This window comes from Porites lutea, chromosome 2 (assembly GCF_958299795.1).
Source record: "Porites lutea chromosome 2, jaPorLute2.1, whole genome shotgun sequence".
NCBI lineage: Eukaryota > Metazoa > Cnidaria > Anthozoa > Scleractinia > Poritidae > Porites > Porites lutea.
In genome coordinates this window covers 40,135,851-40,163,148 of record NC_133202.1, presented here as the reverse complement: position 1 = coordinate 40,163,148, position 27,298 = coordinate 40,135,851, and the positions used below count along the sequence as shown (strand labels likewise).

The 27,298-nt window shown below is 39.6% G+C and overlaps 2 protein-coding genes across 6 annotated transcripts in view; both read left to right on the top strand.

Moving 5' to 3' along the window:
- The window catches only part of LOC140928609 (uncharacterized), a 105,407-nt gene extending 82,382 nt beyond the window's left edge, over positions 1-23,025 (top strand). For 3 of the 5 annotated variants that reach the window (XM_073378386.1, XM_073378385.1, XM_073378384.1), the window contains 2 exons: positions 21,392-21,691; positions 22,587-23,025. In XM_073378386.1, the coding sequence (XP_073234487.1) occupies positions 21,404-21,691; positions 22,587-22,826 (528 nt within the window). In that variant the 5' untranslated portion in view covers positions 21,392-21,403 and the 3' untranslated portion in view covers positions 22,827-23,025. Of the gene's footprint in view, positions 1-4,887; positions 5,011-6,949; positions 7,114-21,391; positions 21,692-22,586 lie in introns of those variants that run through there. The other 2 variants (XM_073378383.1, XM_073378387.1) reach the window with 2 other exon arrangements.
- Positions 7,313-13,859, top strand: LOC140928606 (uncharacterized). Its single transcript, XM_073378380.1, has 2 exons — positions 7,313-7,647; positions 13,411-13,859. Exons 1-2 carry the CDS (start codon positions 7,360-7,362, stop codon positions 13,663-13,665), a joined length of 543 nt encoding a protein of 180 aa, XP_073234481.1. The 5' UTR covers positions 7,313-7,359; the 3' UTR covers positions 13,666-13,859.
- Positions 23,026-27,298: the final 4,273 nt, after the last annotated feature.

The window sequence follows — 27,298 nt, the reverse complement described above, 5'->3', positions numbered from 1 at the left end:
TCCTTGCGACCCTCTCTCCTGCCATTAGGTGGGGCTAGAGTTGTGACAACGAGCATTCTTTGTTTGTTCGTCCTTGCGACCCTCTCTCCTGCCATTAGGTGGGGCTAGAGTTGTGACAACGAGCATTCTTTGTTTGTTCGTCCTTGCGACCCTCTCTCCCGCTGTAGGTGGGGCTAGAGTTGTGACAACGAGCATTCTTTGTTTGTTCGTCCTTGCGACCCTCTCTCCCGCTGTAGGTGGGGCTAGAGTTGTGACAACGAGCATTCTTTGTTTGTTCGTCCTTGCGACCCTCTCTCCCGCTGTAGGTGGGGCTAGAGTTGTGACAACGAGCATTCTTTGTTTGTTCGTCCTTGCGACCCTTTGTCCTGTCGTAGGTGGGGCTAGAGTTGTGACAACGAGCATTCTTTGTTTGTTCGTCCTTGCGACCCTCTCTCCCGCTGTAGGTGGGGCTAGAGTTGTGACAACGAGCATTCTTTGTTTGTTCGTCCTTGCGACCCTCTCTCCCGCTGTAGGTGGGGCTAGAGTTGTGACAACGAGCATTCTTTGTTTGTTCGTCCTTGCGACCCTTTGTCCTGTCGTAGGTGGGGCTAGAGTTGTGACAACGAGCATTCTTTGTTTGTTCGTCCTTGCGACCCTCTCTCCTGCCGTTAGGTGGGGCTAGAGTTGTGACAACGAGCATTCTTTGTTTGTTCGTCCTTGCGACCCTCTCTCCTGCCATTAGGTGGGGCTAGAGTTGTGACAACGAGCATTCTTTGTTTGTTCGTCCTTGCGATCCTCTCTCCTGCCGTTAGGTGGGGCTAGAGTTGTGACAACGAGCATTCTTTGGTTGTTCGTCCTTGCGATCCTCTCTCCTGCCGTTAGGTGGGGCTAGAGTTGTGACAACGAGCATTCTTTGGTTGTTCGTCCTTGCGACCCTCTCTCCCGCTGTAGGTGGGGCTAGAGTTGTGACAACGAGCATTCTTTGTTTGTTCGTCCTTGCGACCCTTTCTCCTGTCGTAGGTGGGGCTAGAGTTGTGACAACGAGCATTCTTTGTCTGTTCGTCCTTGCGACCCTCTCTTCTGCTGTAGGTGGGGCTAGAGTTGTGACAACGAGCATTCTTTGTTTGTTCGTCCTTGCGACCCTCTCTCCCGCTGTAGGTGGGGCTAGAGTTGTGACAACGAGCATTCTTTGTCTGTTCGTCCTTGCGACCCTCTCTCCTGCCGTTAGGTGGGGCTAGAGTTGTGACAACGAGCGTTCTTTTACTGTTGGTTCTTTTGACTCTCTCTTCTTCCACATGTTGTGTAAGGCTTCTGACGATGGGTGCTGTTAGCTTGGCCTTATTGTCAGTTATTTGTCCTTCTAAACTTTTTTTAAAAATCATTTACTCTTTTTTTGTTTTGTTTCAACTAGGGCAACCGTCTCAGAGTTGTTTTAATAAATTCCTAAATAGCTTTCTTGTTTAATTGGAAGACATGGTTATAAATTTACTGCTGATGTGTGTACAATTGTTTTCAATTTTTGTGCTATTTTACAATGATTGTTGTGCAGGTTGCAGATGTAGTGTGGATTGCAAATACTGATCCATGGTTTATGCGGTACATTTATGTAAATTTTTTTTAATCTTCACTAGAAATTGCATGTTTCAATTATAACTGTATTTAATGCGGTTAAAGTAGCTCAACCGTTTAGAACCAAGAAGTAAAATATCCTAGCCCTTATTCAGTATGTGTATCTTTAGAAATTAAAAAAATAAATAGCAGTTAATGAGGAGCTCTGTTTTAAGGAAAAGGCTTTAACATACAGACAAGACACAATTTCAACCATGTTTAGAACCAAATTTGGGAAAAGTTGATTTAATTAGACCTCTCTACATGCCCGTGATGGATGATGTCGATAGCAACATTCCATTCATTCTTAGGGAGAGAATATTTTTAAACAAAAAAAACACTTGTCTGTTGGAATTATTATATTTTTACCTCTTTCAGCTGGATTTAGTAGGTTTTCTTTAATATTCGTCTAATGGTTCTTTTTTCCTTGTTTTTAGATGTAAGTGTGTTAGGTTTTTTGTGGAAGCACCAACTGCAGAACAAACTTATCGGGGTGTAAAGGAAAGGTATCTTAAGGTTGCCAATAGTCACAATAAAGTGTTATATCTGCATGTTCTTGGTAACTGCATTCTTTTCGTTCATCTTACATAATAGTGTTACACAACTGTTAAAAAATTCTTAATTAAAACATTCGGGTTTTGGCGGAGCGCGAGTTCACGGTTGTCAAAACCTATTAAACAGCCTGAAGTATTATATTCAAGTTGGACTGAATAGGATTCACAAAAGGTACATCTAGGGAAGGCTTAGTGACGTTCCTTTTTCATTACCATTGTAGTTGTTGTTATTCTTGGTTGACAAGCGAGAGATAAGGCTGTGTGTTATTTATTTTGACCGTATATACTCGAATCAGCGCCGCAATTTCCAAGCAACCCTGCGGCGCTTATTTGAATACAGATATATTTTTTTTTCTGCTGGCTGGCAAAAATGGAGAAGGCCGCTCCGCTGGCTGGGAGAATAGCCATCTAACCTGCTGGGAGTGAGGAACAGATAAATTCTTTCCAGCAACACAGAAAAGTGCTTGAAAATGCCTTAAAAGCATCTAAATTTTGGTTTTCTGTAGTTAACGGCTCATTTTCAGAAAAATATTCGTTGGGTGCCCCTGAACATTCTGTTCAAGTTTGCTGACTGAAATTATATTCACAGATATTCGACTTCATGATCATCGTAGCGATTGTAGAATCTCTTAAATTTCAAGAATGTCAGCACGCAGATTATAGTTTATAGTTGTTTTACGGATTATAGCCTTTGAACGGTCGTAATTCGACTTCATATACATGTATATTATCGGATTGGTTTTGTGTGTGGGGGGGGGGGGGGGGTCAGTTTTCGCCAACGAAAACTAAGAGGAGCCTTTGTTTTCGAAATTAAGAAAACTAAGGCCCCTAAATTAAAATTAAAAACGGTTTTCTCGTTCCTTTCGGCAAATCCAAAACCGGATTTTTGATTAGTCAAAGGTTCAGCGGTATTTCCAGTTCAACTATACCCTTAGAGTTTCCTAGTTGCTGTCATTTGCCCTATAGCCCTTGAAAAATGTAAAAAAGAATGGGATATTGTTTAAATTATTCTGGACAAGGTTTCTGTCCACTGAAAATTGAAAGAGGCCAAGATGTAATGTGAATAAATAACTTTAACCAGTTGAAAAATACATTCATGATGTTGATCCCTTGTTCAAAAACTTTTAGGTTAAAGAAGGCATAACATGAAACTTGAAATACAATGGAATCTCACGAATATATAACTCGAACCATTAGATAACAAACCTTTATTTAAAGATTGGCTGCGTTGGCTTTTGCGTGTAGATATATGCTTTAACTGCGCTGGCAAGTAAAGCGGAAACTTTTTGGAGTATAGCAAATTTGGTAAAATCGGCAAACGGCTTTTATAAGTGATCACGAACACGAGAAGAGTGAACCTTACTCGCATGACAAAGAACTGCGAGAAACCGCACACGAAAAATCGCAATTTTTGCTGCTACGTGCGAAACCTGGACATAAGTGGGATTTAAACCCTTGACCTCTGAAATACCCAGTGCAGCGCTCTACCAATTAAGCTAACAAGCCAACTGAAAGCAGCTGGAACCTGCTCCCAGTTGGCACGTTAGCTAATTGGTAGAGCGCTGCACCGGTTTCGCAGAGGTCAAGGGTTCGAATCCCGCACAAGCCTGAATTTTTTTTTTTTTTTTCAGGCTTTCTTTTCGCAACTGTAAAAGTTGCGTATATAACTGCGATGATCTTACTTCATTTAATTCTTCACTCCGCAGTTCACATAATTATATGATTTTCATATATTCATAACTTCATCAAAAACATTTTTCTTCATCACTTTTCCCATAATCACAAGGCCAGCAAGAATAACCAATACTAATGCGACCTTGATTGATAACATATTTGTAAACAAAATAGAAGAGAACTATAAATGTGGTATCCTTTTTAACGTCGGATCACTTACTCGTGTTCGCAACAATGGGTAACTTGCTTGCAAAAGCTCAAACGGTCAAAAGGGTAACAAAAAACAAGTTTAGGTTAATTGATGATAAAATGCTAAATTAGCTCTGCCAAGACTTGGAATGTGAAGACCGAATATTGATGTTTACGGTAAAACGGTTTGAGATCACTTTTACACTAAATTATCTGCAGTTGTTGAACAAAAACGTACCATTAATGAGACCCAGTAAAAAGAAAAGTGAAAACGGGCAGAGTGTACCTTGGATAACAAAAGGAATCGTAAATTCAAGGAAAACAAAAAATGTGTTATATAAAAATTTATAAAGGAATTGGACTGAAAATAATAATTCAATTCATAAAACATTATCTTTGCCGGTGATACTAATTTATTTTACAGGTGCTAACAGTTTGTGCAGTACTATGAACCGAGCGGCCTCATCAGATTTTTAAAACTAAGAGAAAGAAGTTGATGAGACTACCACACTGAATTAAAATTAATAGTCGAATGTTAAATGTACTACATTTCTAGGTCCTAAATATGAATGAGGATCTCTAAAATACCGCCTTTGGAATAAAAACAGATACAGTTATATGGTCGATCAGCATTAAATATATTTATTATTCCCAGTCAGTAAGAAGGACAAATTACGGAAAATGTTTGTTAGTTTTGAAACGTAATTTCTTGTCGTTAATTCCTCATTTAATTGCTCGAACGTGCTAACGATAGTTCTTATAAATCGATTATCCCCTGCATTAACTATGGTTTTTATTGAAAAGTTTTTTATTGATAAGCCAACCGCTACATTTCCTGTCCTTTTATGTAATGTCCGCATAGGAAATACCTTATAGTTTTTGGCACGTTTCGTTGATTATAAATTTAGCGTTTTCATCTTTGTTAGTTCAGTTCCAGTGGAGACTTCACGGTGTCAACCTCTGTCAGAGATAAAGCTAGATAACATTGGTGCGTGTGCAAGCTAAAGTAAGTATAGTTGTTTTGCAAATCAAAGTAATATACAGTGAAACCTCTATCAAGCGGACCCCCAATTCAGGGACACGCAACGTTAATTTTCGGAAAATATCTGTTCGGAAGACTATTTGAGATCTACAATTTTCGGAACATTTGTTGTAAAATGTCACGCTTGCCTGCCTCTCCTAGGATTTTCGAACATCTAAAATTGGTACTGAATTGCCCATTTTTAACGGATTTTACCCTACAAGGGTCGGCTAGGATTTTCGGGAGCCTTTTATCTGGCTGAAATTTTCGAAAAGGTAAGTTTTGCTCCCTATAATTTTTGGATCACTATAGACTTTCAGTTAGGAAATCCGAACAGATGAGAAATTCCTGGGGATAAAAATATGCCGATACATACCGTTTAAATACTAAAATACGTTTAACAATACTATGTTTTAAGTGGTTTTGAAGTATATTCTCGTTAGGTGCCCCTGCCAATTAAGCGGACACCCTCTATTAGGCGAAAGCCGGGTCCCGAAAGTAACGTCTCATACTTCTCTTTGTAACGAATCCCTATTCAGCCGACACCGCGCACACCGGACTAAATTGACAATACTAGTACTGGATTACGTCCTTGAAATACGTACTGTAATCGATTTTTTAAAATCGATTACTGTAAAAAAAAATAGATACATCCAAAATAGATACATAAAAATAGATACATCCATTTAATAAATGCATTTAGCTGTCAATAAACTGTAGATTAGACGATATCCGGTCGCATGATTGTCATCCGTGATCAAAGTTCACCGAAAAGTCTTGCACAAAATATAGTACAGCTCTTCACAATGAAACTTTATCACACTACAGGGTAACCGTTGAATGTTAACCGTTAACAAACATTACGCAATTTTTGCAAACCTCTGTTTAGCTAAAATCAGGGACAAAAATAGTTGACACACTTGTTTAAAACGGGTGCTTTTGTCAAACATTTAATTCATTTATTTTTTCATTCCTTATAAACGCCGTAAATCCACTCACTCCCCGAATCAACGTTGTCTGAAGTAAAAGAAAGACTTGAGGGTCCAAAATACAACATTGATTTTGGGGGAAAGGGGTTGGGGTAGACAGGGGAAGGGAATAGGTATGTCCACTATGCAAAAGGGGCCATAATACGGAAGTGTCTCAACTCTTTTGTCCTTCATTATAGATTGCAACAGCACAGCCTCTTTGCTATTCCTCCATGAACGGAGAAAAGGCCAAACTACTTCTTTTCTTTACTTGCGCCATTTTTCGCGCGGTCTTTGACTCTATGTTCCTCGTTCTTTGCTCCTAAACCGCACAGAAACGCTTGTTACGCAGGCTAAAGCAAATTTAATCGTCAGGTCTGTAGTCAAATGACGCGAGTTTCGCGGGAATAAAAAAAATTGCGACAACTCTGACCTGCTACGCAAGACTTGCGCAGGACTCACAATCACCCAATGCTCTAAACCGGGCAAGAACAGGAAGAAACCCGGTTTTTTTAATTTATAGGGATCAAAAGCATATGGTTGTTACTACAAAGAAAATGTTCAGAAGCTTCTGTATGGATGTAATTGCTGTGCTCATTGTAGCGCGCCGTCTTTGAGGCGACGTATTGTTTCCCCCAATGTATTGTAGATTACAAAGGCGACATTGAAAATCATGTACTAGATAACACTGAAAGTAGTGCAAGTTAGATGAGAATTAATACGGTAGGTTTCACCGGTGGAATGAACATCGCTTTTGATCGTGCGTTGGCAGTGATAGTGGCTGAACGCAGACCGAATGGCACGTCCCTATAACAAAGGGTAATCCGTAGGGTCAATAGGTATGGACAATAGCTAAGCGCACCGAGGATATTTTTTAAAAACATAACTCCTTTAGCCCTGATTTTGAACACGTATAAGCCTTCTTTAGTCTGTTTTGATAATCCCTGGTGAGTTAAATTGAAGCATTTCTTTTTTGGAGGCTTAAAGCGATAAAATAAAAGCAAGCGAATGACATTCACTGTGCTGGTCTCTGGTCTATGAATTATTACAAATAGTAGCAAGTGTCTTTATAGACATCTAGAAAGGTTTTCTCTCCAGATTCAACGCTTCGCAAACAGAGGTAAGTAAACCTCTCTGCAAAGATTGGAGGAAATTAGTCGTCTATAGTTTGGGTACCACTGCAGGGACGAGGCCTCGCATAAATAATAATTATTATATTGATAAAGAAGTGATTCGGAGACGTTAATCTACAAATGGAAACTGTTTCTTTCTTCGACCTCTCACTTCTTGGCATTTTTAAGGTAATTGGTAAAAATCATTGCATTGTTTGATATTTCCGTGTCTATCTGCTGCAGTTTGATCCGCCATGTCCATCACGTTGTACGAGGACGAAAAGTCATTTACAGAAGGAAAAGGGGTCACGTTTACACAGTCACGAGCGAATCTTCTCAAAGACGGGAAATTCACAATAGCCGATGTTAAAGCAGGAAACTGGATCTTCTACGAGCGCCAAGACTACCATGGCCCTTTAGTGAAGACAGTAAGAGTTGTTGAAAAACACGTAACCATAAGTGGCGTTAATGGCTCCGTGTTCCTGGTAGAAAATCCCGAACTCATTTTGTTTAAAGACTTTGGCTATCGTGGAGAGAGGAAGGTACTACGAATATAATTAGTGAACTTATTCAGTAATAACTGGGGAAACCTATGTTCTCTTTGTTCTGCTTAACTGTTTATAATAAAAACAACGCAAATATATCAAAGGCCTATGAGAACAATTATGAGACACCAAAGATTTTTTTTTTTTACTTCAGATTCAGCTGAAGCCAGTTAGAATAGAGATTTCAATGGCTTTTGATTTGAACAGGCTTTGTTTTGTCAACTCTGGTCTGGAATCATTATTTTCAAAAGAAACTACTTTTCTCGTAAAAAAATTATCTTGCAATTCAGTAATCTGCTCAGAGAGGTACAATTATGAAATAACTTAATTTTAACATGCTTATTTTAGTTCTTCAATTTTTAATATCAATATGTGTTTGCAAACAAAAGCCTTATCAGCCTAGCTGAAATCATGTATCAGATACTTTTAGCTACACAAATTCAGGGTTTTAGTTCGGGTTAGGTCACTTACACTAAGACGAAATCGATCGTGCATGAAACATCCTGTTTATAATTAGAACAGACTCGCACAAATCATGCACACTGTTCAGGACAGACTTGCGCGTAATTGTATACCCTGTTTAGGACAGTCGTGCAAAATTATATACCCTTTTTAGGACAGAGAGGACGAAAACTATACCCTGTCCAGTGGCACATCCCCGTAAAGGCCATATAAGGGAGTACCCCCCCCCCCCCCCCGCTCGGGGATGATAACACACGTTAATAAATCACCACGTTGGCGTAAAATCCCTGGGCTTTCTCAGAAGTGGGCGGCAAACTTCGAACTAAAACGTTTGCCATTACCCCTCCCACCACCCCGGAACAGATGTAGCCGCTGTTTGGAAGAGAAGTCACCAATGGCGCGTTTCCCTTACTCCAAACAATACTAAAACAATAGAAAGAATGACATGTCATTGTTTCCCGCGACCAATTAGGAGAGACCTTACGAGCAGCTGCTACACTACTCTGAAACGAGCTAATATTTCACGACTGACATATCCGCGAAGTAATAAAGTGAATTCCCCGGGGGCGTTACTCACCAATGTTTTATACGGGGAGACTCCACCGCTTTTTCGTTGCATTGGTAATATGCGAAATCTTCTCGATTTGAAGAAACTTGGCGCGCAAGGTGGCCCCGGTAAATTTTTCAGCGTGCGCGCAAGGCGTTCGTGGGAAATTCTGGAAACACATCGTTGACTTGTCTCCATTTCCGCCATCTCCCGGGTCCGGTCTGGGGATGAGTGCGGGCTCATTTTCCCGAACAACGGCTGGTAATCTAGTCTCCCATGCAGGCGTTTTTAGGGAAGCTCGTCTTTCTTGTGGGGAGGGATGAAAGACGAGCTCCCCTAAAGACGCCTGCGTGGGAGGCTACTGGTAATCGAGCCTAGTCGTTGACCGGTCAGCATTAGATTCCATCCTCCAGAACCTCCCCTCTTAATTACACTTACGTGAATTTCCTAAGTCTCTACTCTTTCTACTCTTATACTACTACATAAGAAATTTCTGCAATTTGATTGGCTTAGAGCAGTGGTATTTCAGCTTAATTTGAAATACCTACATGTGAAAATTACAAACCTTTCGCGGGTAATAGTACAAACAAATAATAGCATGATTTGTACATGATATTTTGCATAAATTCCACTCGTGGTATTTCAAAATTGTCTCAAATTTCACTCGCCTAACGGCTCGTGAATTTACGAAAAACAATTTCGAAATATCACTCGTGGTATTTATGCCAAATATCACTACAAATCATGCTATTACCTATACTTCTAGTCTTTCTCTAAGGGTTGATTTCCATTGTCGCGTAATCTTTTACGTGCGTAAATTTCACGTGCGCAAATAAGATAAAGGCAACGCATGAACGGTCGCTCGTAAGCGTAAAAGTTAAACCTCGCTCAACTTCACGTTTAATCTCAACACTTTGGGTCGGATATTTAAACGAAGTCTAACTTAGACCGCGGTTTAGGAAATCTTTGGACTTTTAAATCTCGTCCATAGTGGGTCATTTTAAGAAGACAAATGCTTTTCTAATCTACGCCATATGCTTTCATGAAACTGTTCACGATAAATCGTGTTTATATAAAAGCGTTCGGGAAACTGTAAATGGTTTACAACGGCGGTTTTGTTAAACACTGGCTAAACTCCGTTTAAATAACTGGCCCTTTATATCTTGTCTTATTTTTTGTTTACGCGATTAAAATTTACGTGCGTTCCCCTGGTTAACACGTGCGTAGCCAAAAACGCGTCAGTGGAAATTAACCTTAAGTCTAAGTCCCCTCAATTATTTTTTGGGAAGTGAAAAGGGAAATTGACTGTGGCATTAGCAGGATCCTAACCCGCGGTCTTAGAAACCGAACTCTATCGCCTATTCCACTACACCACAGTGGATTCATCAGAAAATGAGGCGTTCGTTTTACATTATTTATAGTGACAAACCTATAAGTAAATTAAAGTTAACCACTTAGAGTCAGTGCTTAAGCCAAATCACTATAACGTTTTTCGCAAAGTTTTCGGAAAATGTCATAACCATAGAAATAGAGTTCTAAAGTGATGACGTCATAAAAAAAATTTGGGAATTTATAGGATTTGTCAAGATATTCAGAAAGAACAATGTCCAAAACACCTACTTGCCAAAAATTAGCATTTCGGGGCAAATTGTCTCAAATTGTAATTCCTTCTAAATATGGCTTGGGTCTAAACGTTTAGACCCTTTGAGAAGAGAAGTCTAATGCTGATCCAAACCTCACTATCATCTTTACTGACATAATCTGAGTGTTACCTTTTTATTATTAGTCTCGCTTGCTTTAGAAAAGCGAGACTCTTAAAATGCGAACCTTTTTTTTTTTTTTTTTTTCGGTGGGACCTAGTTTGTAGGCCCCGCGTTCCTAGCGAAGACCGTGGAAACTGGGGATAAGAATCGTGACGACTTTCATTGTATGGAAATGAGTCTCGTGATGAGAATGCAGTTTATTTCGGCCATGACTGAAATGACGCATGTAAGTTTGGCAATGACGTAATTTTCCTCGAATGGAGGCCTTTGATTTTCGTGTAATTATGCACGACATGCAGGCACATCCCCAAGCAGGATGAGAAAATATTATACCGTGGAAATCCTCAGGATTTTGTGGCTTTTTAAGGCGTTACGTTTCTCAGAATATTGTCGCAATTACAGGAAATGTACGGTTAAATAGATTCACTTTGTTTTATGTATTAAATTGATAGATTTTCGCAGTTGTTACGATGTGAAGTCGTGTTGCACTTCATAAATACTTGAGATATGAAGTATCCACTGTCACGTAATTTTTACGTGCGCACGTGCGTAAAATTTGCGTTCGCAAATAAAATAAAGGCAATGTATGAAAGGCTGCACGTACAATTGTGTAAGCGTAAAAGTAGAAACTCGCTTAATTTGACGTTTAATCTCAATACTTTATGTCTTACCTCTATTTGATTTACGTGATTAAAATTTACGTGCGTTAACGTGCGGAGCCAAAAACGCATCAGTGGAAATCCACCCTAACGTGTCACGGGTAGCTTTGAACTTGACTAACCGCACACTCTACTTGCAGCACTTCATGTCCATAGTTAATAGAAATCCCATATCGAGCTTTTCCGGAACGGGTTGGTCCAAGAATTCTATGGCTTGAAAGCGTTGATTATTTTGGAATAACTGTCACTTCAGTGGTCGAAAAAAAAAAGAATAATCTTAATGACCAAAACTTCAAGGTTTACTGGAAAATCAGGATCGAGGATCGAGGATCGAGAAATCAGGGATCAAGGATCGGTTTAAAAGAACTTGAAAATAAAAGAAATAAATAAATAGTGGATCAGTGATGATGTGGGCCGCAGACTGTAGATAAATTTCACAGAACATAACCCCGTTGGCTGTACTGAACGCTAAATTCAAGTAAACTAATCCGAGTCTGTCTGAGCACAGGGAGCCCGCACAATCTGTTTGTGTAGCCGATTGTTATTTTATGGTAAATGTTCTATAGCGGTATGTCGCTAACTATGTATATAAATCAATGATAAATAAACGCTGAATTACCTTGCCTGTGGTATATAGTCGTCCTTTACCTCAAAAGTGGTTTTTTGAGCGATTTTGAAGGAGTTTGAATTCACCGTTGACTGTTCCTTATAATAGAGGGACAAGGGTGGAATCCATGTTTTGAAAGGGCTCCAGTGCCGGAGCAATTTTCCCCCAAAAAATCGCATTGCTCCGCTCTCAAACCCCGTAGCAAAAATGTCGAAAATGTCGTTAACCAAATGGTTAAATAATAACTGATGAAGAAGACTTGGTAAGCGTTTGTTGTTTAACGACATCCAATCAAAAAGAGGCAATCAGCGGGACGGTTTCTGGCTTGCACGGATGAATCTTGCTACGCATTCCCGCCGCTCGAATACTGTGGGATTTTAATTTTCTTCGACGGCTAGCTCCGGGCTGTTTGGATGGATTTTCGATTGGAAGGTACGAGGAGAAACGTGAATCTTTCGACATTTTTGGTATGGGGTTTGAGAGCGGAGCAATGCGATTTTTTCGGGGAAAATCGCTCCGGCACTGGAGCCCTTTCAAAACATGGATTCCACCCTTGTCCTTCTATTATAAGGAACAGTCAACGGCGAAATCAAACTCCTTCAAAATCGCTCAAAAAACCACTTTTGAGATAAAAGGACGACTATATACCACAGGTAAAGTAATTTAACGTTTATTTATCATTGATTTATATACATAGTTAGCTATATATCGCTATAGGTGAAGCAAACGGTAAATCCAGTACATTTACTATAAACAGATCGTGTGGGCTCCCTGTGGTCTGAGTCAGTGATTGTTTTGACGAGAAAGTGAAATTTTCCGGGAAAATGAAACGCTTTATCCTGGTGATACTGTAATACAAGAAAAACTTTTAACAGTTTTTAATTTTTAAGTGTACATTTGCTTTCAATACTTCTTATTTTTCTTGTAATTGTTGTATGCACGACCCCACCAGCAATGCTGATCTTTTTATCGTGACATAAACTAAGGTTCTTACCTACCCACCTACCTACCTACCTATCTATTTATCTATCTATCTATCTATCTATCTATCTATCTATCTATCTATCTATCTATCTATCTATCTATCTATCTATCTATCTATCTATCTATCTATGTAAAATGCATGCTGTGTACAACTCTAAACATTGTACTCTGAGACTGAACGGAGATATTGAAAGTAGATACTAAGCACTGCAGCTATGGAAAATGTCATTACTTTCATGCGATATTGATATCTTATAAAACGGACAACAAATTCAGCAGGAATACGCGCGAACTAAATTTACTGTGTGTTGTATAAGGTTCTGTTCAACTTACACTTTTTTCCTGTGCTGAACATGTACTGTACTGAGTCGTATCTTGGTCCGGTACAAAGAAGCTATTTATATTTATACTGACAGAGTCAGGGGCCCCTGATACCGATAAAAATCATCGTTCGATTTTTCGAGTGTAGAATCCCTGAAAGAGTACTCCTCAATGGAACAATATCAATATGTAGAAGGTTTTCAAAGGTTTCACACCGGTTTGAGGCTAAGATGTGCAGCCTGTCTCTCCTTGCAATTTTTACTTTTTGAGTGTATACATTATGACATACAACACTCGTTTTGTATTCCAAACGAAAAAGTAGTAACGGCACCGGGGCCTTTGACATTAAAACTCATCTCCAAACAAGCGAGACTCAACGCTACTAAGAACGTTCTTGTTATTATTATTTTCTTGTAGTGGTTTCAAGACAATCAGGAAGATCTGACCGGATTATTCCCAGTAGAAACAGAGGAAGGAGAAGACGACAAAAAATCAGGCGTCTCCTCTGCTATCTTGTTGTCTAAGAACCGGTCCGTAGTTTTGTTCACCGAGGCCAATTTTGGAGGCAAGAAATATACTATGCAACCAGGAGAGTGGTGTGAAAAGGTGAAGTTCACGGACGACCACCAGGCGGGACAGAACGACAAATGGCTGAGCTTCAAATTTATCTAAAGGCGTAAGAGTTGAAAAACCCAACCTGCCCGGCCAGCCACAGTCCATTTTGCTCGAGTTTTCTTTTAGTCTCAAAGTGATGTAGTTTTTGATTGAGAAGCCGATTGTAATTAGTACACTTTAGGATTTTAAGAGTTCTAAAATGTTGTCAAAACCAGAGGGAAGAATTGAATAAATGAAGATTGTTTCCTTTATCCAGCATTTTGTCTTTGTACACTTTAACTTAATTGTACGGGAAACTGGCTGTGACATTCAAATGGGAGATGAAACTTTTTGCCTCGTACCCAGGCGTCTCTCTCTTTCGATGAAAATCTGCGCGCAAAGAAAGGCGAGAAGGAGAAAAAGGGCGAGCACTTCTCTAGCTCCTCCTTCCTATGGTCCATTGCGATTCGTCACCAGTCACTGGCGTTTCACGTTCGCCTCTATGTGAAATAAATACGAAGCACCTGAGAAGGAGGAAGATCTCTACCCATCTTTTAGTACTAGTACTAGACCGGAGAGATGAGAATCAATATGTTGTGGCTGAATTTTATCTTTGGTTTAAATTTTATTTTCTTTTGTTACAAAATCATACAATACCCTCTGTAACCAAATGTTGTGTGATACAATCAGTTCTCTGTAGCTTTAATTCTTCACTCCATTAAAGTATATTTCTTCACATGTTCATATTTTAGCATTCTGTACTCTGTTCTACACGTAAAGGATTGACCAACATCAATTCGCGTAAAAAATTCGATGATCTACACTCAATCCACACACTTGATCAGCTCCACGACTCTGAACCACTACACAGTTCTAAGTTTCTCGTGCAAAGCTCAGTTTTAAGATCATGTGACGACTTTTCCCGCCACAATGACGCAATAATTTCTAACACACTCCCCGCCTTGATTGACACAGAACAATCAAGAACGAAACGAATCATATAACAAATGAAAGGAAAAGAGTTCGCCGTTCTTTAACTTAATGTTAATGTCTACTAACATGTTCCTGTTCGGCATTTCCCACGAAGGTAGTGGGGAAATCAGTGTTTCTGTTCTGACGCTCTTCCCGCACTTGTGATTCGACTTCTACAGGGTAAAGCCTATTCAGTTACGGGTCTTGTCATTTCCACGACTCGATCTCCACTACGCACTCTTACAACAGCTCCTCTGTGGTAACCATCTCGTCCCGTAATGAGAGATTTGACGACTCCCATACTCCAAAGATGTCTCGGCGCTTTGTCCTTGTAGACGCAAACAACATCTCCGACCTTAATCGTTGGCTTCCTGTTACTCGAATTGCAATTGTGATGAACACGTAATTCTGTTAAGTATTCCTTCTGCCAACGTTTCCAAAAATGTGAAAGTACAGTATTCAAGTACTTCTCACGTCTTGAAAGATCGCGCACAGTGTGATATCCCGCACTTGGTAATGTTTAGCGCTTCCGTGTGAACTCAACAAGCGACGACCAATAACAAGTTGCGACGGTGTAAGAGGATCTCGCATTTCATCACTCACATAAGCCGCAGAGGTCTTGAATTTAGGATTCCTTCGGTCTCGACAATGATTGTAAGCAGTTCTTCATAAGTGACTCGAGCTGTTCCTAAACTCTTTTTCAGACAGCGCTTTGTTGACTTAACGAGACGTTCAAAGAATCCACACCACCAGGGTGCTAATGCCACGTTATATTTCCAGGATATGCTATACTCTGCTAACAACCTTTTAAGCTCTTCACTCGTACAAGCCTTGAGATGTCAGCTTTCTTGAAATGAAATTCTGTAAGACATTCATCTTCGTTGAAATTTTGAAGGTCGAACTCGGGATACAAATGAAACGGCAAATAAAGGTTTTCTGAGCTATACGAATTATATAACAACATAAATTCAGCATCGTTTATAAAATTCATGCCATAAGAAAGCAGAGCAAGGTCTGTTATTTCTTTAAACGAAACCATTGAAGAGAAATCAACCAAAACCTAGATGGGAAAACTAGTCCTGTCGTCCGAGTTTGTTTACATTTGTTTCGGTTGTGACGTTGCCGTACCGAGCGTAACTTAACCATTTTGAACTTTGGCAGGAGACCGCGTAGTCGCCCTAGCCCTTTCCGGTTACAACAGCCGTAGCAGAGCTATGCCGAAGCGAATCTTAAAGTCGCTATTCTCTCTAACGGCTACCGCTAAAATTGGGCCTGATACAAACGGGCGTCGATAAAACCCGGAACATTCCGGAACATCCCGAAACATCCCGGAACATGAAAAATTAAAATATTTTTTTATGAAAAAATAATTAATTAATTAAATAATAATATTTATAATAATAATAATAAATAATAATAATAATAAAAAGAACAATAGATAGAAAACAATTTTTGCAAAAATTTATAATAGCAAAATAAATAACATAACATAACATAAAAACGAAAAAAAAAAAAGAAAGAAAGAAAGAAAGAAACTGGTATCATCTCCGAGTATGAGAAAACAATATTTTGTCGCAATGAATTTTTTGAGCGAGTGAGGGCCCATTCAAATGACAGTAATGAGTGAAGGCTTGCTTCTAAATTCACGTGGGTAAGCAAGTTAAAGCAATCAGGTTTAACTATGACCATTTTTCGGTGTCTCAGTCAGATTTAATGGAACCCGCAACCGACCTAGCTATGTTCGCCGTCCATAGTCCCCAATGAAGTAAGTTGGAAATGGACTAGGTGTAAAAATGTTTTTATTCTTCGGAGGCAGTCCCGAAGTCGCCGACTACTGTAAATTAAACCAGAATGGCTGATTCGAATTAAGAAGGCTTAGCTGGGGTTGGTGGATAAAGAACGAAGTATGGGACTGTGCAATAATTATCAGGAGGGGGGGCCTAAAACCAGAGGGAGGGCCTTAAGTTAAAATAATGGAAAGGAGGGGGGGCTCTACATTAGATTTCTCAAGTAAGTTGAGGGGGGGTCTTAATTAAATTTCACAAATTCCATAATGAATAAATAAACATTTTCCAAATAGACAGATGCCAAGGCCTTTGACTATCCATAATGTCTAAATATTGCATCAACATAAACACATGCTTTAACTTATTTAGAATGTCAACATATGATAGATTGAAACAATCGTTTATGCACAGAAGTCACAAACCACGTTGTGAGCTTTGCCAATAAAACATTTGGCATTTAAGGGGTCCCGCAGACATGGCAGGTCTGTTCTTGATTTAAACAGCGAGAGGGTTTCTAGGTCTACAGTTACTAGCTGAGGGATGCCACATGCTTCTGTTTCATAGTTATCATCAATGGGTTCACCTCCCAAAGACCGAAAAATTATACAGGTACGGGTTAGAGAGGCGGGGCACATCATAATTTTGAGAGAACGTGAGGGGGGGGTCAGAGCTAATCTTGACGCTGCTGGAGGGGGGACCTATCTAATTTTTCCTTTGGTGAAGCTCATTTTAGGACCCCCCCCCCCCCCCCCTCCCCCTCCCCCTCCCCCTCTCCTGATAATTATTGCACAGTCCCTATATGCCGTATAGTGTTATTGTTGGGATTCATGAGCATATAAGACCCGAGGTATATTACTTGTAAACTAGATTGCCCGACGTTGATTTGTCAAGGAATAAGCATCAAAATGAAAGTGACAGCAAATAGTGATCAACAACATTTTGCAGTGATGACTTTATACAAAATATGTTCAAGATCGACGAAGCAATCGTCTAGATTTCTAAGATCGTGCAGAACGCTTGACCTATTTAAGTAGTGGCGGCAAAATAATCCATGCAAAAAGGCTAAGTATAAGCGGTCTTGGTTGTTTGTCATCGGTCGAATCGAAGTCCGGGCGAATCCATTTTAGGGCGAAACGACCACATATTTTAGATGTACTGGTGAAAATAGTTGTTACATTGAAGTGAATGATGCTGTATTTAAGATGTAATGTGAATAAATAACTTTGACCACTTGAAAAATACATTAACGATGTTGATCCCTTGTTCAAAACTCGTAATTTAAAGAAGGCATAACATGAAACTTGAAATACAATGGAATCTCACAAATATATCTCGAACCTTTAGATAACAAACCTTTATTTAAAGATTGGCTGCGTTGGCTTTTGCGTGTAGATATGCTTTAATTGCGCTGACAGGGAAATGCCAAACTGGCAGGTAAAGCAGAAACTTTTTGGACTTAAAGAAAAGTTGGTAAAATCGGCAAACGGCTTTTTTAAGTGATCACGAACACGAGAAGAGTGAACAGACCTGCGAGAAATCGCAAGTAACGCAAAAAATCGTCAAACTTGCGATTTTTAGCAATTTTCGCAAATTTTGTTTAACTCCACAACTCGGTCTGGCTTAGTGATTATGAACATCACAAAGACGCGAAAAATCGTCAGACTTGCGATTTTTCGCAACACACGAAAAATCGCAATTTTTGCTGCTACATGTACGTGCGAAGCTGGACATGAGTGGGATTCGATCCCTTGACCTCTGTGATACCGGTGCAGCTTACCGGTAATTAATTCGAAGAGCGCTGCACCAGTACCGCAGAGGTTAAGGGTTTGAATCTTGTACAAGCCTGAATTTTTTTTTCAGGCATTCTTTTCGCAGCTGCAAAAGTTGCGTATATAACCTGTGATGATCTTCCTTCATTTAATTCTTCACTCCGCAGTTCACATATATGATTTTCATATATTCATAACTTCATCACTTTACCCATAATCGAATCACAAGGCCACCAAGAATAACCAATACTAATGCGACCCTGATTGAGTGTATTTGTAAACAAAATAGAAGAGAATTATAAATGTGGTATCCTTTCAGGGGCACCCAACGAGAATATAGTTCAAAACCACTTAACATAACATTGTTGAACGTATTTTAGTATTCAAACGGTAGATATAGGCATATTTTTATCCCCTAAAAACTTTTCATCTGTTCGGATTTCCTAGCTGAAAATCTAGTGATCTGAAAATTATAGGGATAAAAACTTACCTTCTCGAAAATTTCAGCCAGGAAAAGGCTCCCGAAAATTCTAGATGGCCTTTTTTAGGGTCAAAATCCGTTAAAAATGAGTAATTATGCCATTTTGTAGATGTTCGAAAATCCTAGGAGAGGCAGGCAAGCAAGAAATTTTACAACAAATGCTCCGAAAATTCTAGATCTCAAATCGTCTTCCGAACAGATATTTTCCCGAAAATTGCCGTTGGGTGCCCCTGTCCTTTTTACCGTGAGATCTTTCGGATCACTTACAAGTGTTCGTAACAATGGGTAACTTGCAAAAGCTAAAATGTCCAAAGGGTAACAAAAAACAAATTTAGGTTAATTGATGATAATATGCTAAATTACCTCTGCCAAGACTTGCATTGGAAGGTGAAGATTGAATATTGATGTGTACGGTAAAACGGTTTTAAGATCACTTTTACACCAAATTATCTGCAGTTGTTGAACAAAAACGTACCATTAATGAGACCCAGTAAAAAGAAAAGTGAAAACGGGCAGAGAGTACCTTGGATAACAAAAGAAATCCTAAATTCAAGGAAAACAAAAAATGTGTTATATAAAAAGTTTTCGAAGAATCAGAATGAATAAGGAGTCAATTTATAAAACATTATCTTTGCCGGTGATACTAATTTATCAGTTTTACAGCCACAAAGGTGCTTACAGTTTGTGCAGTACCATGAACCGAGCGGCCTCATCAGATTTTTAAAACTAAGAGAAACAAGTTGATGAGACTACCACACTGAATTAAAATTAATGGTCGAATAATTAATAGAATATTTCGTAAAGCCCTTAAGAACTCTATCCTCAATTGTTATTCTAATTAATTATCTGCCTTAGCGCATGAAGAAATACTTTTATAAAAAATATTTCTATATATTCTGTATTCTGTCTGTAATTGTATTTTAATGCAGAGGTCATCCACCAGATTAGCCTTTGCTATTTGGATGATCCCAACTCGCTCTCCATTTTGTTGTTACCATTTTTCTTGTATTCCTTAGTTGTACTGTGTTTAGACGCCTATGTAAATTTAGGCCTTATGTCATGTAAAACTGAGCTGAGTTTAATAAATCATCTTGTCTTGTCTTAATCAAGTTAAATGTACTACATTTCTAGGTCCTAAATATAAATGAGGAACTCTAAAATACCGCCGTTGGAATAAAAAACAGATACAGTTATGAAACTCGATCAGCATTAAATATATTTATTATTCGCAGTCAGTGGGAGGACAAATTACGGAAAATTTTTGTTGGTTTTGAAACGTAATTTCTTGTCGTTAATTCCTCGTTTAATTGCTCGAACGTGCGGTAGTTAAATCGATTATCCCCTGCATTAATGGTTTTTATTGAAAAGTTTGTTATTGATAAGCCAACCGCTACATTTCCTGTCCTTTTATGTAATGTCCGCATGGGAAATACGTTATGATTTTTGGCACGTTTCGATGATTATAAATTTAACGTTTTCATCTTAGTTAGTTCAGTTCCAGTGAAGACTTCACGGTGTCAACTTCTGTCAGAGATAAAGCTACAGATAACATTGGTGCGTGTGCAAGCTGAAGTGAGTATAGTTGTTTTGCAAATCAAAGTAATATACAGTGAAACCTCTATTAAGCGGACCCCCAATTAAGCGGACACTCTATATTAAGCGAACACTAAGCCGGGTCCCGAAAGTAACGTCTTATATTTCTCTTTGTAACGAATCCCTATTCACCCGACACCTCTATTATACTAGCCTGCGAACGGCAGAAGTTTCTCCTCGCTCATCGCCGTTGAGGGACGTTTCGCGATGAGCGAGGAGAAACGTCTGCCGTTTGCAGGCTACTATTATACGGACGAAGACACTAAAATAGTTTCTATTATTAAAGACCTCTATTAAGGGCGCGGACACCGGACTAAATTGACAGTAGTATTGGATTACGTCCTTGAAATACGTACTGTAGTCGATTTTAAAATAGATACATACATTTAATAAATGCATCTACGGTAGCTGTCAATAAACTGTAGATTAGACGATATCCGGTCGCATGATTGTCATCCGTGATCAAAGTTCACCGAAAAGTCTTGCACAAAGTATAGTACAGCTATGCACAATCAAATCCTTCCTTAACAACAAGAAACTTTATCACAGTACTGGGTAACCGCTGAATGTTAATCGTTAATAAACATTGCGCAATTTTTGCAAACCTCTATTATTAAAGCTAGCCTCCCACGAAGAAGTTCTTAGGGGGTTCGTCAAGCGTTCCTGCCCCATGAACGTGAGGCTACTATTAAGCGGACACTTGGAAAGTTGGCACTTGACAAGTCTTTTCTCGGCTCGTCTTAATCCCTTATTGTAATAACAACGCCATGGTTTGCAATCGCGCTGGATGAAATAAGAACTAGACAGATTTTAAGAGAACAGGTGGACTGCAAGCAGTCTACTCTCGATATTCAACGCTTGGCAAACAAAGGTAAGTAAACTTCTATGCATGTTCTATGCAAAGATAGCTGGAAATCACGTCATAGTTTGGGTGCCACTGCAGCGACGAGACCTCGCACAAATAATTGAAAGGATTCGGAGACGTTAATCTACAAATTGAAATTGTTTCTCTCTTCCACCTCTCAATTCTCGGCATTTTTAAGCAAGGCGGTATCAGTAAGGTTCACTCACACAAGGCCTCTTAAGTGCAAAATGAAAAACCTGGACAAGAAAACTTGTGGAATAAAGCGGTTTAGCATGAAAAAGTCAATTATGGTGAACATATTTGCATTGTTTGATATTTCCGTGTCTATCTTCCGCAGCTTTGATCCGCCATGTCCATCACGTTGTACGATGAACAGTCAAACACGTACGAGTTTGCAGAGTCAGAACCGAATCTACTGAAAAGCCGTAATTTCATAAAAGCCGATGTTACAGCAGGAACCTGGGTCCTCTACACTTATCCAAACTACAATGACAAGGAAGGGGGCACAGAAGACACTTTCAAGATTGTAAAACATGGAGTAAAAGACGTAGACATAACTAGCGTCAATGGTTCCATGTTCCTGATAGACGGAGGAATCGTTTTGTTTGAACACTTTCTCTATGGTGGAGACAGAAAGGTACTGCGAATATAATCAATGAACTTATTCAGTAATAACTGGGGAAACCTATGTTCTCTTTGTTCTGCTTTATTGTTCCTAAAAACAACGCAAATAGATCAAACCTCCCTCTCACCTGTGGATGTGAGACACCAAAGATTTTTTTCAGTTTTACTTTAAGGTTCAGCTGAAGCCGGTTAGAAAAGAGATTTCAGTGGCTTTTTACTTGAACTGGCTTTGTTTTGTGAACTCTGGTCTGGAATCATTATTTTCAAAAGAAACTAATTTTCTCGTAAAAAATTATCTTGCGATTCAATAATCTGCTGAGAGGTACGGTAGTATAAAATAAAGTAATATAGGATGAGTAACTTTATTTTTAATGATGCTTGTTTCAGTTCAGTTAATTTTTAATATTTTCAATATGTGTTTGCAAGCAGAAACCTTAACGGTCTAACTGAGATCATGTATCAGATACCTTTATTCTTAAAATCCACCTCGAATGCGCATATTACTCTTTCTTTCTTATTCATTTGAAATTGAAACGACAAATATGTTCATGCATTCCCTCGAAAACCATACCCGCGTTCAGGCCAAAATAGGTAATTAAGGGTATACCCGTTTTCAGACCAAAACGGCGCAAAAACCATACCCTTTGGGGCGGCACATACCTATAAAAATTTCTACCCTTTCACATACCTAAAGCCTGAAAAAGGTACCTCATTCGGGCGGAGCCTCCCCGTATAGGTCATTATAGGGATCACTCCCTGGGGGTGAATTCCACCTTGGTTTGTTAGTTTTTTTTTTCTGTTTGTACCCGTGTTGTATATAAAGTAGTCTTAATGCTGATCCAAACCTCACGGAGGTCTTTACTGACATAATCTGAACGCTATCTTTTTATAATTTTTTTTTTCTGTAGTGGTTTCAAGACAGTTGCGCTGATGTGAACAGTATTTTCCCAAGTGGAACAGCTCAAGGCGTCTCCTCTGCTATCGTTTTTTCTAAGAACCGGTCCGTAGACATCTTCACCAAACCCAACTATGAAGGCACGAAATTTACTCTGGAACCAGGAAAGTGGTATGAAAAGTTAAACAAAGGAGTCACGGGATTCGCGCTGAACGACAAATTGCAGAGCTTCAAATTTAATCCAAAAGCTTAAGATTTGAAAAAACTCAGCCTACCCGGCCAGCCAACTCCCAGTCCATGGCCATTTTGCTCGAGTTTTCTTTCAGTCTCGAAGTTATGTAGTTTTCGATTGAGAAGCCGATTGTAATTAGTTCATTTTAGGATTTTTAGAGTTTTTAAATGTTGTCCAAAACCAGAGGGAGGAATTGAATAAAAGAAGATTGTTTCCTTTATCCAGAATTTTGTCTTTGTAAACTTTAACTTAATTGTACGAGAACCTAGCTGTGATATTCAAATGGGAGATAAAACTTCAATTTAAGTCAATTTTTTTGCGTGCCATGGCCATGCGCTCACCATCTCCAGCCCCGCCTCGTACTCATACGTCTCTCTCTCTCTCGATGAAAATTTCCGGGCAAAGAAAGGCGGGAAGGAGAAAAAGGGCCAGCGCCTCTCTTGTTTCTCCTTCCCATGGTCCATTGCGATTCGTCACCATTCACTGGTGTTCCAGGCGTTCAGATAGTAGAGCGCAGAAAACAAAAAACGAGGGAAGACTAGAGGGGGAAAGGGGGAGAGAACGACTGTAAACATTCCCTTACAGAGCTCTTTCGGTCCTTACTTGACAGCCGACCGCGTAACTGTGACATGAACTAAAAAGTGCTACTCGTGATAGTGTGAAACGTGACCTTTCAGTTAGCTTTCAATAAACAACATCAGAGGTTTTCCTTCTTTTAACTATTAAAGCAAATCTAATTTCTGTCGCTCTGAGTCTAACATTTAGAAGGTCAGTCATCATACTGGGCAATTATTTCCTACGGTTTGTTTTGAAAGAATTTGATCCCAGATGCAGTTAAGTGCCGATTTTGTTTGACCTCTGTTAAAGTATTAATCTTTTTATTGCGGCTAAATAATCTTTCAAATAAGATTCTTTTTTGCCTTCCTTTCGTATTGCCGTGTCTTCGTCTACGCCTTCCTCCTGTCCCCAACCTATGGCTGTTGTTGCTGTTATTCCAAATTCACTTGAACTTGGTTTCATTAAGGCTACGAGAGGCGCAATGATGATGATCGTGGAAGTTGACTCGCCAACTTTTCCTTTGATTACGTTTATTATTCGTGGAAAGAGTAGAAAAATGAAGGTCTCCGAGAGCCCGTTGGAAGAATCACGAATTCTTCCTGGCCTCGGCGAACGAGATGCAAGCAACTTTTCTGCTCTTCACGAAAAGATTCCTCATACAGGAAATGCTCGATTACATCATTTATAGTAGCTTCGATGTCAGGGTGACTCGATAAGAGATGTCTCTCTCCCTCCACATCGCATTCCTCATCAATGTCACCAGTGCTCGAGTGATAACAGAACGTGTCATAATCGACAATAAGAGGGTATACCGGAACGACCCTTTGTTAACAATGTTTACAGGCGTTCTCTCGCTCTCAATCGCAGAGGATTCTTTTGCAGAGCGAATTGATCATTATTTACTTGCGTTTTATATTCATAACAATCGACCCTAAAACGGATTTCAAGTAAAGCTTAGTTTCCATATAATCGTCCAAATGTGTTTAAGCGCTTATATATATTCTTATGCGGGGGAGGACAGGGGACAGAAAGGCCGGGAGAATAGGGGACTGGAGAGGAATGGGAGGCGGGAGAGAAGTTGGCTAAAGGGAGGAAGTCAAAAAAAGAGGGCGGGAGCCGGAAATGCAAGGTATGGAAGGCGGGACCCCCTTGATCCCCCTTCCCCCACTCTCATGCGATATCGACCTACCTCTGGTACCTCTTTGCTCGTTCCGCAGCGAGGAACCCCCACAAACCCTTGTTTTCACGGAAACCGCTGAACACAAATCCTCCCTTAGGTCGATGTTACTTTGTCACAACCTCTTGCGAAGCTGAAAGATCCTCCCGATTGCAGTGGACTTCAGTACGAATTTATCCAAACCACACCCTCGTTAAAGTAATCGGTGCAAAGCACGGGAAGACTCCGACTGAAAAAGAGACGGCCGTGCCTTGCAAGTGTGCAGTAGACATTCGGAGCGCTTTGGAAATTCAACGACCCATCTCATTACTGAACTCGTTTCTTAACGTGTAAAATTAGCCTCCACAACTTAGAACTGCATTTCGTATGCGCCATTTACAGTCATACCCAGAATCCCAAAAAGAGTTTAGGTGTGGAAAGAAGTACATATGTTTCTAGTTGTCTATATTTCAATATCGGAGGTTCGTAATTCAGTAAGTTGATTGGCTAAATAAACTCGAGCCCCAAAGGACCCTTGGATACGCTAGAGGAAACTCACCTCGTGTTTTGCTGACGTAGCAGACGCGATGTCGTCATTCTTAAGTGCATGCGTCACTTTATGCCACAAACGTCGCGACTCACACTCGTCTTGAGTTGATTCTGGACAACCTCTCTTCCGAAAAACTGGAAGTTCTCTGGTGTCAATGATTTTTGGTTCGTCCTAAAGGAGAAATAACGAATTCAGTGTTTCCCAAGCCTCTTACATAAAATACTTGTAGGTAATTTGTCAAAGCACTCAGTCACCTGTATGGTTTCAGTTTGGAAAAAGAAGCTTTTATTAAGCGTAACAGAAATAAACACAAACCTGATGACTTGTGAAGCTGATTTCTATTTTTCCATTCGACTCGCCTTTATCTTTACAGATGACCCGTCCTGTTGAAGTGTTCTTGGCTTCACCCGTGACGCTGTGAAGTTTCCCGCCATAAAACGGCTTGGTGTGAAACGTGATTGAACGTTGAAACCTGTCTTAGCCCAGTTGATGTTAACTTTGCCCCCTAACTCCACCCAGGGGAAAGTTAAAATCGATCTAAAAGTTAACAGAAAAAGCAGGCAAGTATAAGTAGATATAAAATAGCCTCCATGGTGCATGAAACTGTTATCTTACAATCAAGGCAGGCCAAGCGTACCCCGGCACAAGATTCTATTAATGAATTGCCGATTATTTGAAAATGAATCCCTCAGTCGTTCCCGTAACTAGTGCCAAATTCAAAACGGCATTCCTGAAAGTGATGAGCAGTAAATATTTTACGAGAACTCCTCTGTATTTGGTCAGATTGAAAATCTTTGAATGGATAAAATTTCTTCGAAGACGGCATTTACGTCAAATTCAGGGAAACTGAGCTGGTAGAAATTTCAGGCATTTCCGCTTTAGAATGTACTGGGGTTTCAATTACCAGTGTTCATGCCGTTTAGTAAAAGGAATAATTGTCTACGGTTAAGTTAAAAAAACATAAATTGTATTGTATTTGTAGATTTACAGCATGATAACTTTTGAGTGCACTCTTTTCAGGAAAGACTAAAACAGGCCTAGCAAAATTTTGGAAGCGGCTGAGTTTAACAATGGTTAATACATCAGTTTCTTTAATATGACAGCAGGTACCTGCAACAAGTGCTTGGAAATGTTATGACATAATCTTTGTTGTGCTCTAACAGAGAAATAACACCTTTAGAAGGCCTAAATGTAGTAAACGACCCTAAGTGTAATAAAGTCCTAAATGTAATAACAATTTGCCCTAAATGTAATAAACTCTTAAGACATTAATTACTCAAATAAGCGCCGCCCTCCAATAAGCGCCACATTTGGGGGGATTTAATAAGCGCCGCGGCGCTTATTCGTGTAAATACGGTGCTAAGAGGTATTACTATGGTTTTAAGCTCCGCCCTCAAATAAGCGCCGGATTTTTGGAGAAAAAATTTAATAAGCTTCGGTACATTTCCTTAGGCCCGCTGTGTAACTTGACGTTTACAAATAAATTGCTTGTAAAGGGACAAAATAAAAAACTTGTAAGCCTTAAAAAGTTTTTATAATTCATTTTAGTTAAAGAAATTTACTGCAAAAACCGTGGACGAAGATCCTGTTGCTTGTCAACGGTGGATCCCTAGAAAAGAGATTTAATCAGCTAAAATGTTAAGAACAAAAAACGAGAAGTTTAAGGTCATGTTTACACGGAGGTGGGGGACCCAAGGTAGGTGGGGTAACCCGCTTTGGTGGGTAACCCGCCTGTTCACATAATCTCTCATTTAGATTTGATCACGTTTACACGATAGGTGGAGTGACCCGCCGCATGTTACCTCACCCATGTGGGGTCCCCCACCTCCATGTAAACGGGCCCTAAAGACTACTGCACAGCTGATAACAACGTGTATAAATAACTAAATAAGATAGTACGCGCGCGCTCTTATTGGCCGAGAGATGTGTTTGCATGAGAGTATGTAAACATGTGTGGAGTCAAGATGTTTTGCTCTTCGCGCGCAAATCACACAAGCACGAATTTTAAAATGTTTTTGAGTTGAAAACTCGACAAATTTACTTTATTTACCCATTCCCTCGTCGGATGAAACTTGGAAAATCTTTACAAACATGCTGTACCAATGTTTTTTCGCTTAAGCTGACATTTTAAGCGAGAAAAACCCTTTTTTGGAAAGCATCTTTATTGCAAAACAAGAACTGATTACAAGTACATTATAAGCTTCGTATACAAGACTTCGCGACTGGTTA

What these genes read in the sequence shown, in the direction of transcription:
- LOC140928606 (XM_073378380.1), top strand. Translation starts at nt 7,360, where the DNA reads ATGTCCATCACGTTGTACGAGGACGAAAAGTCATTTACAGAAGGAAAA. An exon ending in GCTATCGTGGAGAGAGGAAG is followed by an intron (nt 7,648 to 13,410) that starts GTACTACGAATA and finishes ATTTTCTTGTAG; the next exon opens with TGGTTTCAAGACAATCAGGA.